Genomic DNA, 14,330 nt, shown 5'->3' with positions numbered 1-14,330 from the left:
CGAGAGAGTTACTTGACAGAGCACACGTACCCAGGTTCAAGACTCTGGTTCCCACCTGCAGGGGGAAATCACTGCGAGTGGTGAAGCAGGGCTGCAGGTGTCTTTCTTTCTCTCCCTCTCTGTTTCCCCCTCCCTTCAATTTCTGGCTGTGTCTATCCAATAAATAAAGACAACGAGAGAGAGAGGGGGTGAGGACGGTCATTAAGGTGTCCAGGTGGGACCACACATGACCGCCGATCCCTGCCGAGAACAATGGTGACTGTGGGCTTCAAGCTCAGCGGACAGCAAGGAGAAGCGCAGGAGGCTTACGCTTTATGGACGAGCCGTTGGTGATGCTGACGCCAGAGACGTTCCTGTAGAGGAACCAGGGCAGTCGCAAGGCCACTTTCACGCCCTCCTGCACCTTGATCCGAGACACTGTGCCGTTATCGCAGAAGGTCCCGATGTCCACGGAGGCGCCGTCGATCTCGCTGCTGACGGAGTGAGTGGCTCCGTGGAGGCAGCTCTCCTCGGACCCCACCTGCCGCAGGCGAGAGGTCGAGAACCGCAGCTCCAGGCCGACCCTCTTGTGAGCCTTCACGTCCCAGGTGAACGTTCTGTTGAGGGCGGGCAGTGTCGATGGTGGGGGCTGCAGCGGCAGGTCCCCGAGAGGACAGGGGCCCGACTTGCAGTCTGGAACACAGGCACCAAAGCGTCCTTGGTCAGACCCGACCCGACCCGACCCCGGGCTCGTCCCCGTTCACCCCTGACAATACTGGCGATGCTTTGGGGGTTCCTCCGTGGTGTGCACCCACTCCCCTGCCGTCAGAGTGCTGGGCGTGGAGGCCTCACAGCGAGACCCTTCTCTGGGCGTGGAGGCCTCACAGCTAGAGGAACCGCTTTGAAGCAGAAAAGCCTGAGGGGAGGGGGCAGGTGGTGCACGGGGTTAAGTGCACATGATACAAAGTGCAGGCGCAAGGTGCAAGGACCGGGGTAAGGATCCCGGTTTGAGCCCCCGGCTCCCCACCTGCAGGGCAGTCGCTTCACAGGCGGTGAAGCAGGTCTGCAGGTGTCTGTCTTTCTCTCCCCCTCTCTGTCTTCCCCTCCTCTCTCCATTTTTCTCTGTCCTATCCAACAACGATGACATCAAGAACAGTAATAATAACTACAACAATAAAACAAGGGCAACAAAAGGGAAAATAAATAAATATTTAAAAAAATACTAAGTGCAAGGATCCGGGTTTGAGCCCCCAGCTCCCCACCTGCAGGGGAGTCGCTTCCCAGGCGGTGAAGCAGGTCTGCAGGTGTCTGTCTTTCTCTCTCCCTCTCTGTCTTCCCCATCTCTCTCCATTTCTCTCTGTCCTATGCAATAAAATGGAAAAGATGGCCTCCAGGAGTGGAGGATTCATAGTGCTGGCCCTTAACCCCAGCGATAACCCTGGAGGCAAAAGAAATGAAGAAAGAAAAAAAGAAACGCCTGAGGTTTCACTGCCTGCCCCCTTCCATCTCACGAGGTGAAAAGCTCCATCCTCCGCATCACATTGACACCTCTCTGTGACTTCACTCTGCCCCAGAATCAGCCCGAGACCACACTTCACCTCAGAACCACCTGGCTTTGCCTGGGCCCTCTCTTCTCCCCGATTCCTCCTGGGGGACTCTCAGGATCAGCGACTTCACTCAAGTCGTTCACCAGGCTCTGCTTCTAGGGAACTGTGTCTAACACACCTCCCTGGGACTGCGTTTTCCAGACTAGGTTATAGAGTCCAGTGGGGAGGGGGCCCTGTCCAGGCTGCTCTGGACGCCAGAGGGAGACCGTTTGCAAGATATCTTGTGCTCTGGAACAGGTAACTTTAATTTTTAAAAAAATATTTTATTTTTAATTTAATTTAACTTTGCCTCTGGGGTTATCACAGTGGGGCTCAGTGCCAGCACTATGGATCCACTGCACCTGGTGGACATTCCCCCCCCCCCTTTTTTACTTTCTAATCTTGAAAAATTTCTTTATTGGGGGATTAACGGTTTACAGTTGATAGTAAAATACAGTAATTGGTCCATGTGTAACATTTCCCAGCTTTCCACATAACAGTTCAACCCCCACTAGGTCCTCCTCTGCCATCATGTTCCAGGACCTGAACCCTCTCCTTCACCCCCCACCCCAGAGTCTTTGACTTTGGTGCAACACCCCATTCTTTCTAATTTTTACCGGATAAGACAGAGAGAATTTGAGAGGGGATAAGGAGATAGGAGGACAGCGCAGTGTCCCTTCAGACTGCGGGCTCTGCCATGACTCCGTGTTCATGGATGAAGCCTTCGTGAAGCAAGCCGCCCGCACAGAGCACAGGGCACAGAGCAGCCTCCCGCTGTGGCCGCGTTCCTTTCAGTAGGTTACTGGCGGCTTCAGGAGTGAACAGATGCGATTCATTCCTTCAGTTGCAACACACCAACCCACTGAATTCTCCTTCTTTTTTAAAAAAATATCTTATTGATTTTATTTTAATGAGAGAGAGAGAGAGAGAGAGAGACTGACTATGCAGAGCAGTGCCCTGGCACAAGCTGTGCTGGAGATGGAACACAGGACCTGGCGGCTCTGCTTGAGGGTCCAACCCACTGCTCTGCGCCACCTCCCGGGCAACTCACCAATCTTCTTCTGAATGCTCATGATGAAGAACCTCTGAGGGTTCTGACAGCTAAAGGAGAAGCTCACTTTCTGTCCAGCTTCGATCTGCAGACTCTTCAGCTGCCTTCTCGCAAGGACGATGTAGCAGGGCTTCCACAGGACAAGCAGGTTCTTGAGCCTTATATGAATCACCATTTCACTTCCCACTGGCAGATCAATCTCAAAGGCTGAGGAGGAAGGGCAGTGAGGTAAGCGGCCTGGCTCAGGGCTTCAGCCCTTGCTCTGCCCACCCCTCGGGGGGCCCGGGAGGGGCCTCTTTAGCGCCTCTGGGCCTACCCTCCTGCCTGAGAGGAGACTGGCGTGACCAAGCAGCAGAGGAAGTGCCATCCTGGCCGACAGGCCAGAGACAAACCAGCGCGGGCAGGGCAGGGCATGGGGCCAGCTTGGCTATCCGCCTCCTCCAGGAACAGAAACTGCTCAGCACCGCAGACGTCTGGAGAAGCATGTTCTCACGTTCTTCGCCCGCAGTGCCAGGAGCCAAACGGCGACTCCAGAACCCCACGCCCGCCGGCTACATGACCACAGACCAAAGTCCACACGCGGACACCAGCAGTTTGCAAAGAGCTGCTGCCTCCTGCCCAGTCTACACAGCTGTGGTGATGGAGGTGAAGGAGACGTTCCCAGAGATTGTCCACAACACACTGTCGGAGGAGAGCAGGGTGTATGGAGGAACAGGAAAGCTGTCTTTACTCAATCTGTTAGATGACATTCGAACACAACCAAAACTGTTATAATTATATACATATGTTGGGACTCCACTGCTCTAGGCAAACTTTTTTTTTCCCCTAGGTAGAAAGAGAAGAATCAAAGGGAGAGACGGAGCTGGGGCCAGTGCAGTGGAGGCCAGGTCCAGATCCGGGTTCAGGTCAGGACGACGCAGGTGCATGATCCTATCTTCCCCGTCACTCTCTTCTTTCTCCGTGTAACAGAATGGTACTAAGCACGCATGGCAACAGCACAACACAAAAAAGGACGGCGAGAGCACACTGTGAGCACTTAACACGCGGTGCGCCTGGCGTCTGCACACACTGGGAGAGCTGCGGCCCTGGGCCAGCAGGAGCCATCAGCGCTCCCACACGCGGGGGTAGCAGGCCAGTACCCACAGGCCTGGGCATCCTGTGCTTGACCCACCACTGATTTTTTTTGCCTCCAGTTTTATTCATAGGGCTCAGTTTCCACACTATGAACCCACTGCTCCTGGAGGCTATCTTTTCCCCCACTGTTGTTGGATAGGACAGAAAGAAATTGAGAGAGGAGAGGAAGACAGAGAGGGGGAGAGAAAGATGGGACTCCTGCAGACCTGCTTCACCGATTATGAAGTGACCCCCCTGCAGGTGGGGAGCCGGGGCTCGAACCAGGATCCTTACGCCGGTCCCTGTGCTTCACTATTGTGTGCTTAATCGCTGCACCACATCCTTCAGATAAATACCACCCAGCCCCTGACCCATCACTGATTTATGGCCACCAAAGTTGCTGATGGATGGCTGCACAGCTCTACTGCTCCTGGAAGCTCTTTTTCCCCCTCTGATGGAGAGTAAGAGACAGAGACAGAGAGGCAGAAAGAAGGAGACACTTGTGCTGCGACACCACTTGTGAAGCTTCCCCCTGCAGGTGGGCTGGGAGCTTGAACCCGGGACTTCACATCTGGTGGCGTGTGCACTACTCATCTGAAAACACGGGGTCTGCCGGCCACCAATCAAGGAAAGACGTTCCCTGCAGGAGTTCTCTGGTTGCAGCTCGAGCCCCTCTGATACCTTGTCAGCAAAGGAGAGAACAGGTTGATGGCACAGTGCTGGGGTCAGAACATCAGGCGGGGGTGACTCTGGTGGCCTTTGCCACTAACACCCCAGACAGCAGTTCATCAAAATCGTCTGCACACACAACACCAAGCAAGCGAGATGGGGGTGGTCACTAACCTGGGGTGTGTGATGGACTAGGATGGGGTGCAGAGGGGCAGGGCGGTGATGCAGCCAGTTAAGTCCACATAATAGGAAGTGCAGAGACTCACGTAGGGATTTGCAAGGACTCTGGTTGGAGCCCCCGGCTCCCCACCTGCAGGGGGGTCACTTCACAGGTGGTGAAGCAGGTCTGCAGGTATCTATCTTTCTCTCTCCCTCTCTGTCTCCCCTTCCTCTCTCCATTTCTCTCTGTCCTGTTCAATAAAATAGAAAAATGGCCTCCAGGAGCAGTGGATTCATAGTGCAGACACTGAGCCCCAGCAATAACCCGGGAGAAAAAAAAAAAAAAAGAATGGGAGTCTGATAACGAGCAAAGCAATCTCTTCTCAAACTCATTACTTCGTCTAGCTTTGTCTTCTCAGATCAAAAAGGAAAAGCCACTTTTTCATGGAGGGGTCACTGCCCCTCGCCTGACTTGGGCCCTGACTGTGGGTCACTGGGGGGTGCTGACTGCCCAGGAGCAGGGCGTAGGAGCACAGGTGTCTGTAAGTGACCTTGGGACGGGAACCCAGAGCTCACATGGGGCTAGGGCCCCTGCAGAGGAGGAACTGTTCTTTGTTCTTCAGTTTGCTTTCCTCTCCCTTTGGAAAGCGCACTTTTCATCAACTTCAGGGCGGCAGAGGGTGATGGGACTCAAACCCACGGTCTTGTGCACTCCAGGCCGATTCTACTGTAGAGTCTCTTCCTGGCACAGAAGCTTCTTTTCTTTTCTTTTCTTTTCTTTTCTTTTCTTTTCTTTTCTTTTCTTTTCTTTTCTTTTCTTGTGTTTCCCTTTCCCTTCTTCTCTTTCCTCCCCCCTCCCTTTCTTCCTTCCTTTTTATTTCCCATTTGTATTAGGAAAGAGAGACAGACGCTGAAAGAGGAGCAGGAGATAGAGAAGGAAAGAGAGAGACGCCTGCAGATCCGCTTCATCGCTCGCTCGCCAAGCTTTCCCCCTGCAGGCGGGGAGCGGGGCTCGAACCCAGGTCCTTCTTCACCGGGTAGCCGGTTCAGCTCAGTAGTCTCTTTGTGTCTTTGTGTTCCGCTGTCAGGAAAGATGGTGTTTCGTATCCAGCTCTGTCGGAGTGACACACGAGCTCTCTCTCCTGAGCGCTCCCACTCAGTGGGCTCCAGGGAGCGGCGAGCGAGGAGCCGGCAAGGAGCCCGGGGCAAGGAGCCCGGTGCGCCTATGGCCTGAGGCCTCCGGTGAGCCGACCTGTGGGTTTGCTCAGCCCTCGCATCCCCTTCCCCTGGCCAGCCAGCAGCTCCGTCCGCAGTGTGGAAACTGATCTCCGGTGAACCGCAAACACTTCCCCTGGTGAATCTGGCAAGAACTTGACCCACTCTGGAGGCTCTGTCTCTTCGTCCGTGATTTCTGCTTGCCCTGCCAGCCCCGGCACTGCCACTAGCACTGGGCACTGAGGAAGCCACGTTGCCACTGATTTATTTTTATTTATTTTGTAATTCACCTTCAAAGTTATCATTTGAAAGTGTAGTTCCTTCTTCCTTTCTTACTGGAGAGACAGAGAGAAATAGAAGGGGAGACAGAAAGGGAGAGAGACAGAGAGACACCCGCAGCCCTGCTTCACCACTCGTGAAGCTTCCCCCCTGCAGGTGGGGACCGGGGGCTCGAACCCGGGCCTTTGTGCCCTGTAACACGTGTGTTCAACCAGGTGCGCCCCCGCCAGACCCCCGCTGTTGCCGTCTACATTCTTTATTTGGGTTCTGCACAAGCCTGGTTTTCATCCAAACTCATTCTGCAAGCAGAGGGAACGGAGCTTCAGAGGTTAGCGAGACACTCAGGTTCTTTGACTCTGGCCTGAGCCCAGAGCGCCCACTTCCCAGCTGGAGCTGGTAGCTCTCCCTCGATGCCCCAGGACAGAGACTTCCACCTGGGCCTCAGGTGCGAACCCAGAGCAAACACCCAGCTAAAGACACAAGTGCAGCAAAGCCAAGTGTGAGGCCCCTCCCTGCACGAGGCGCTGACTCCCACGAACGACCGTTTCCTAGGTCACGGGCCCCGGACACACACCGGACACACACCGTGACACCACCCTTTGCAGCTGCCTCCCCTCATCCTAAAGGACACTCATTTAGGCTGGGAGGGGAGAGTGGGGCTGGAAGGACGATGACTCACCAGGCACAGGCTTGAAACTCAGACTCCTCTCACCTCCCTCCCCATCATTCCAGGACCCACTGCATTCGGGGTAGCAGAGACCCTCCTCCACACCCACACCTGAATGAAATAACTCAGAACTCACCCCCTGCCCCAGGGCTCGTTTGTGACTTCCCCATCTCCCACTCAACACTGTTAATCACATCCTGAAACTGGAGATTTCACTACCATCCTGGGATAAAGTCATCCATCTCTTCACTGGCTCACCCTCAGGTGGGCCAGCACACCTGGGCAACATCTTCCCAAGTATTAGACCAAGGAAATACCCAGTCCCCCGAGGAGATTCAAGAAAGATAGGTGGGAGGAGAGAACACCCATCTGTTTTCTTTTTTTGAATTTCAAGGCTTTTTATTTAATTTTTATCCTTCTTTATTTATTGGATCGAGACAGACATACACCAAGAGGGAAGGGGGAGATACAGAGGGAGGGAGACAGAGAGACACCTGAAACCCTGCTTTGTCACTCGCAAAGCTTTCTCCTTGCAGGTGGGGACCGGGGGCTCAAACCCTGGTCCTTGTGCACTGTAACGTGTGCGCTCAGCCAGGTGCGCCCCCACCCGGCCCCTCCACCCGTCTTCTTTAAACGGCAGCACATTCAGAAAGCGTCACTTTCAACACCCAGACTCTGACATGATCCCAGGGTCTCCCAGGTGAAGGAAACCAAGCCGCCCCTCACGGCGGCCGTGTGTGGGCTCCTGACCCGAGAACACTCTGCAAGGCTCAGAGGCGGCCTGTGAGTCAGCTCTCCCTCTTCTCCGCTCTCCCGTGTCCTGCCCTCTCCTTACTAGGGTGCCTTTGCCAGCTTCTGCCTCCCCAGCTGTGTCTTAGACGGGGGTTTCCAATTGTTTTAATCACCACGTATTATTCAGCCTACACTCATTAATCACCGCACCTCGCCTGCCTCTGCGGTGTCTTCCTCGCAAGTCTTTATAAGGGAAAGGAAGGGGATTCTCCTGGGATTTGTCAAGTGCAATTTAAAAGACTGACAGGTGTGATTTATTGCATCAAATGTGTGGGATGGGTAGGAAGCAGCTGCCCTCAAATGGAGTGTTGTTTCCTGGGGGGTGGGGTGGGGAGCTTGGCTAGGTAGGGGTCAGGCCAGAGCGTCAGGGGAGTCGGATAAAGAAATAGAGCCATGATGCCATACTGCCCTCCCTGGGCAGACGACCTCCCCCATGTGTCCTGAACCCCCCCTCCCCAGGGCCCTGCCCCACTAGGGAAAGACAGAGACAGGCTGGGGGTGTGGATCCACCTGCCAACACCCATGTCCAGCGGAGAAGCAATGACAGAAGCCAGAACTCCCACCTTCTGCTCCCCATAGAGAATTTGGGTCCACACTCCCAGAGGGATAAAGAATAGGGAAGCTTCCAATGGAGAGGAGGGGACAGGGGACTCTGGTGGTGGGAACTGTGTGGAATTATACCTCTGTCATTTTACAGTCTTGTTCATCATTATTAAACCACTAATAAAATGAAATAAAAAATAATCATGAATCAGCAAGCCACTCTGGTGAGCACGGGAGCCAGATTCCAAAGCAAACCCATAACCGACTTCTGGACACGTGACAGAGGTCACCTGCGGACAGCAAGTTCACTGGCTAGGCTGCCGTCTGCTCATCTGAGGAGGGGGTCCCACTTTTTTGACGGACGCCGGGGAAAGCGGAGACTTATTTGGCCAGCTCTTACAGCCCAGGTCTGCACAGCACAGAACTCGGGGAGCTCACACCATGAGAGTCCTGGGAAGAGACTCTGGGAGAAGGGGGTGACTCAACCTCCAGCTCACACCCACCCCTGGAGACACGCATGCCGTGTCTATGACTCCTGCCTTCCTTCCCCACCGGATTCCAGTACACTGAACGTGCATGTGTCCGTCTGTCTACCATCAGGCCCTGACAGACCATCACCTGGGAGGGCCCGAGAGTACACAGTACTCTGAGGGCGTCAAGGAGGGCTTCCCGGAGGAGGCATGACTTAAATGTCCGGTGGGGCGAGACAGCTCACCTAGCAGCTCGCACACTTTGCCATGCGTGAGGACCCAGGTGTAAGCCCCTGGCCACCTGGTGGGGCCCTTCATGAGGGTGGAGTGGTGCTGTGGGGTAGCTCCGCTCTCTGTCTCTCACCCTCTGTCTGAAAACACAGAATGCATTAATGAAAGAAGGAAAGAGTCCACCGTGAACAGATAGAGAAAAATAAACAGGTAACTCTTGACTAATGTTTGGCCAGTGAGAGCTCTGGGGCGGGTGGCCAAGAAGGTCAAGGGAAGCAGAGCAGGGCCAAAGACAGCTGTGAGCACAGGACTCCAGGGCGTGGTCTGGCTGGAGGGCAGCGGACGTGTGGGCAGAGGGGTCTGGGGACAGAGGCAGCGGCAGGCTGGAGAGGCAAGTCACTGCTGATCATGGAATCTGCACCATGCGGGGGGCCGGGCGGCGGCGCACCTGGTTGAGCGCACACATTACAGTGTGCAAAGACCTGGGTTCAAGGCCCTGATTGAAAGCTTCATGAGCGGTGAAGCAGGGCTGCAGGTGTCTCTCTCCCTACCTCCCCTTCCCTCTGAATTTCTTTCTGTCTCTAGCCAATAATAGGCAGATTAATAGTAATGGCTTAAAAAAGAATTTGCACCTTATGCAGTTGGGTCTGTGCGTCTTATCAGTTCTGCACAGCGGAGTCTGGATTCTGGGAGGTGGCAAGATAGCTCACCAGGAAGGGTGCCTGCACTGCCATGTGCCTGACTCAGGTTCGATCCCTTGGCACAGCACATGAAAGCACCACAGCACTGGAGGAAGCTCCTGTGGTGTCTCTCACTCTGTCTCTCCTCCTTTCTGGAAAGTCAGCCTGGAGCAATGAAACAAACAAACCAACAAACCACCCAATTCAGTTGCTTTTAGAAAATGCTGCCTGGGGTGAGTTCCTAGTTCTACCACCGGGCTCCCCTTGGGCAAATTCTTTGCTTCCTCAGCACCTGACTTTCCTCCCAGCTGAGGAGAATAATGACTTTGTCCTAAGGCCCAATCAGGCGATAGAGAAAGCGCTGAGAACGCTGTGAGGGCGTCAGTCAGTGTTAGATGCCGGCATGATGGATATTACCCTCGGCAGACTGTTTGGTGCGGGGATAAGTAGAGAAAACACAGCAGCTGCCTGGGGAGTGGGAGAGAAAGGGGTGGGGGGCAGGCAAGGCCCCTTCGGGCAACCTGGATGGAGGCACTCACTCTCAGACTGATGCAAGTGTGAGCATCTTTTAAAAAAGTGTTTTCTGCAAGTCGAACCTGAACTGGAGTTGGCGTATTGCTCCAAAGTAAAAGACTCTGGGGGTGGGTGGATGGGGGGGGGGTAAATACAGGTCCAAAAAGGATGACAGAGGACCTAGTGGGGGTTGTGTTGTTCTATGGAAAACTGGGGAATGTTATGCATGTACAAACTATTAATATTTACTGTCAAATGTAAAACATTAATTCCCCAATAAAGAAATTAAAAAAATAAAAATTAAAAGTGTTTTCTTTTTTTAAATATTTATTTATTTATTTTCCCTTTTGTTGCCCTTGTTGTTTTATTGTTGTAGTTATTGTTGTTGTTACTGATGTCGTCATTGTTAGATAGGACAGAGAGAAATGGAGAGAGGAGGAGAGAAAGACAGACACCTGCAGACCTGCTTCACCGCCTGTGAAGCGACCCCCCTGCAGGTGGGGAGCCGGGGGCTCGAACCTGGATCCTTAAGCCAGCTCTTGCGCTTTGCGCCACATGTACTTAACCTGCTGCGCTACCACCCGACTCCCACAAAAAGTGTTTTCTGCATGCCGAGGCTCTCAAGTCCCAGGTTCAACCCCTGTCACTCCCCGCCACACCACCACCATAAGCCAAAGCTGATTAGTGCTCTGGTTTAAAAAAAAAAAAAAAGGGAGTCAGGTGGTGGCGCATCGGGTTAAGCGCACGTGGCGCAAAGCATAAGGATCCCGGTTCGAGCCCCCGGCTCCCCACCTGCAGGGGAGTCGCTTCACAGGCGGTGAAGCAGGTCTGCAGGTGTCTGTCTTTCTCTCCCCCTCTCTGTCTTCCCCTCCTCTCTCCATTCCTCTCTGTCCTATCCAACAACGACAACATCAGTAACAACAACAATAATAACTACAATGACAATAAAAAGACAACAAATGCAACAAAAGGGAAGATAAATAAATAAAATTACAAAAAAAAATTTAAAAAGTGTTTTCTGGGGTTAGATGGTAGTGCCTGGTTGAGCACACATGTTACCAGGACTTGGGTTCAAGACCCTGTTCCCCACCTGCAGGAGGAAAGCTTTGAGAATGATGAAGCAGGGCTGCAGGTGTCTGTCTGTCTCTCTTTAAATCATATTTTTATTATCTTTATTTATTTATTGGATAGAGACAGAAATCGAGAGAGAAGGGGATGATCTAGAGGGGAAGAGACAGAGACACACCTGCAGCCCTTCCAAAGCTTCCCCCTGCAGGTGGGTCTGGGGGTTCGAGCCCGGGTCCTTGCTCACTGTCACATGTGCGCTCAGCCAGGTGCGCCACTACTCGCCCCTTGCTTCTCTTCCTCTCTATGCCCCTCCCTCTTAACTTCTGACTGTCTCTAATAAATAAAAATAAGAAATAAGAAAAACTTTTTCTTTATCAAATTATTTATTTTAATAAGAGAGACACAGAGAAAGATGGTGACACTGGGAATTGAACCTGGGACCTCAGAGCCTCAAGAAAGTGCTCTGCAGAACCATCATGCTCTCTCCCAGCCCGCGGAAGCATCTTTGAAAGCTTCCTCCTGCCCCCTGGCCCGGCCTGGTCTGTGTACAGGTTTGGACGGCTGTTCTCTGCACTGACTCGTGGCTCTAGCTTCCCTGCAGACTGGAGAAGAGGCCTCGTTCCCTGAGTTTGCTGAGCTCAGGAGGCAGCTGGCTGGGACACCATGTCTGACGTGGCACCTCTGCTTTCTCCACTGACCCTGGGCGCCGTGCCCTCCCAGAGCTGCCAACGCTGGTCTCGTCAGCCGGCACCAGCAGCTGGGATTACGACACCCTCCGTAACCCGCTTGGATGGGGTCTGCTGTGGGGAGGGGGTGGCAGATTGTCACCCCCCAAACACAGAGTCCTGCAGCAAGGCCTGCAGGCAGGGGAGACACAGCCGGGGCAGAATCCCATCGACGGCAGGATGGCTACAGACCTGCCCACCTACGAGGAGCCCCTCCCTGAAACCACAAGATGAAAACAGACCACTATGCCAGCTGCTCTGTCAGGACTAGGACAGGCTCAGGAGGCAGGGCCTCTGTGGTGAGGACGGCTTGTTCTCACCAAGAAAATCGAGAGAAAAACACATCCTAGGGTGACCCTCCAGGTGATGTGCAGGTATGAAGAGAGAAAGATGTCAAACAGATCTAGGCGTCGATCTAGGCGTCGATACCAACCATCGTGAGCCAGAGCTGAGCAGTTCTCTGGTTAAAAAGGGGTAAGAGGAGGTGGAGGAAAAGAAGAACACACACGAAAGAAAGAAAGAAAGAAAGAAAGAAAGAAAGAAAGAAAGAAAGAAAGAAAGAAAGAAAGAAAGAAAGAAAAGAAGTGGAAGTGGAAGGAAAACTCACCGTGATAAAAGCTGTGTGTATGTGACAAGCCCACGGCCAGCAGCACCTAGGCGCTGATCTAGGCAAGACAAGTGGGTGAGTGTTGTTTGAATTGAAGCTGAAGGTCTGAAGTTCCCTGGAACTGACATTGTTTGGAGCATAACCCTCCTTCTTTACTTATTTATTTATCCCCTTTTTTTGTCCTTGTTTATCATTATTGTTGTTACTGTTGTTGTTACTGATGTCGTCATGGTTGGATAGGACAGAGGGAAATGGAGAGAGGAGGGGAAGACAGAGAGGGGGAGAGAAAGACAGACACCTGCAGACCTGCTTCACCGCCTGTGAAGCGACTCCCCTGCAGGTGGGGAGCCGGGGGCTCGAACCGGGATCCTTACGCCGGTCCTTGTGCTTTTAACCTGTGCTTAACCCGCTGCGCTACCGCCCGACTCCATAACCCTCCTTTTTGGCATGTTTTTATTTTTAATACAAAAGGAAGAAATTGACATGTTTGGATTCTGGTAAGTCTGCAGGTCTCACAGGTCTGCCTGGGCATCAGAAACATTAGGCGGAGCTTATGGCAAGAGGAACACAGTTCCTAGTTTATAATAGCCCAAACCTGGAAGCAACCCAGGTGTCCATGATGAGTATATATGGTCCATACACATGATGGAATACTACTCAGCTATTAAAAATGGTGACTTCACCTTTTTCACCTCATCTTGGATGGAGCTTGAAGGAATCACGTGAAGTGAGATCAGCCAGAAAGAGATGCGGACGGGCTGATCTCATAGACAGAACAGAACAGAAAGGGGAAAACACTCAGCAGAACGTGGACTGGAGGTGCTGTACTGGACCAAAGTCACGGAGTCTGGCAGGGGAGGAGGGAGCAGGTCCTGGAGCAGGATGGCGGAGGAGGACCTCGGTGGGGGTCAGCGTGTGATGTGGAAACTGAGAAACGTTACACATGTCCCAACTACGGTATCTTACTGTCGACTGTATACCACTAACCCCCCCAATAAAGAAAGAAAAAGAATGAATGAACGAGAGAGAGGATAGAAAGCAAGAAAGGGAACAGAATTCCTATAGTTCTGGAACAAAGCCCAGGGTACAAAAGGCGCCTGCCAAACCCTGAGGAAGGCCCTGCACAGGAAGGAGCCTCCGCTGGAGAGCTGCTGGCTGAAGGTCAGTGTTGGCTTGGCTCGTGGGCAAACCAGACCACAGTTTAGGAGAACACCCAGATCCCAGATCCCACCTACAGAAGCTGCTTCTACGAGCTGGGCCAAGAGACTGCAAGCCAGGCCTCTCTCTAGAACCTTTCCGCCTGGAAGGGGACGCCCACCTGTCCTGGGTCGCTGGGCTCTGAAGCTCTAAAATTCGCCCACCTGGAGATCACACAGGACCAGATGACGTACCCCCCACCTGCCCCATCTGTCTACAGCACCCAGCCTCCCCCTGGCTCCCCTCCCCTTCCCTCTCCATCTGCTTTGCTGCTTGGGCCTAGTGAGGCAAGGCGCTCTCTCTCTCTCTCTCTCTCTCTCCCTCTCTCTCTCCCTCTTCCTCCCCCCCTCCCTCTCCCTCTCCCTCTCTCCCCCCCCCCCCCACTCTCTCAGGCACCTGGGTTACTGCTGGAGGTTAGTGCCCTGCTGATGACTCCACCACTTCCTGCAGATTTTTTTTTTTTTTTTGCTGTTGTTGCTCCTTTTTTATTTTGATAGAGACAGAGAGAAGAGGTGGGGAAGACCCACAGCCAGTGACACCACCTGTGAAGCTTTTTCCGCTTCTAGGTGGAGCCGGGGACTCGAACCCAGGTCCTCACACGTGCTAACTCATGTGCTCTACTGGGTGTGGCATTCCCGGCCTCTAGTTTTCCTTCTCAGAGGCAAACGGCCATGGGCTTGTGGCTGCCTCGAGGCCTCCCCACAGGGCACTGGGACAAGTACTCAGGCCAAGCTGCTTGGGTGGAGGCTCAGGGCAGGGGAGGCTGGGGGTGGGTGTGGGGGCCCC

The 14,330-nt window shown here is 53.4% G+C and overlaps 1 protein-coding gene across 2 annotated transcripts in view; it reads right to left on the bottom strand.

Annotated features, from left to right (window-relative positions):
• CDCP1 (CUB domain containing protein 1) overlaps positions 1 to 14,330 on the bottom strand; it is a 79,185-nt gene that overhangs the window by 35,416 nt on the left and 29,439 nt on the right. Inside the window, exons 1-2 of one of the 2 annotated variants that reach the window (XM_060204852.1) lie at positions 2,617 to 2,847; positions 310 to 672 (exon numbers count right to left, since the gene is read on the bottom strand). In XM_060204852.1, coding sequence (XP_060060835.1) covers positions 310 to 672; positions 2,617 to 2,791 — 538 coding nt within the window. In that variant the 5' untranslated portion in view covers positions 2,792 to 2,847. Of the gene's footprint in view, positions 1 to 309; positions 673 to 2,616; positions 2,848 to 14,330 lie in introns of those variants that run through there. The other variant, XM_060204853.1, reaches the window with a different exon arrangement.

Source organism: Erinaceus europaeus, chromosome 12 (genome assembly GCF_950295315.1).
Source record: "Erinaceus europaeus chromosome 12, mEriEur2.1, whole genome shotgun sequence".
Lineage (NCBI taxonomy): Eukaryota > Metazoa > Chordata > Mammalia > Eulipotyphla > Erinaceidae > Erinaceus > Erinaceus europaeus.
Note: the sequence above shows the minus strand (reverse complement) of the source record. Positions and strands in the feature narration are given on the sequence as shown.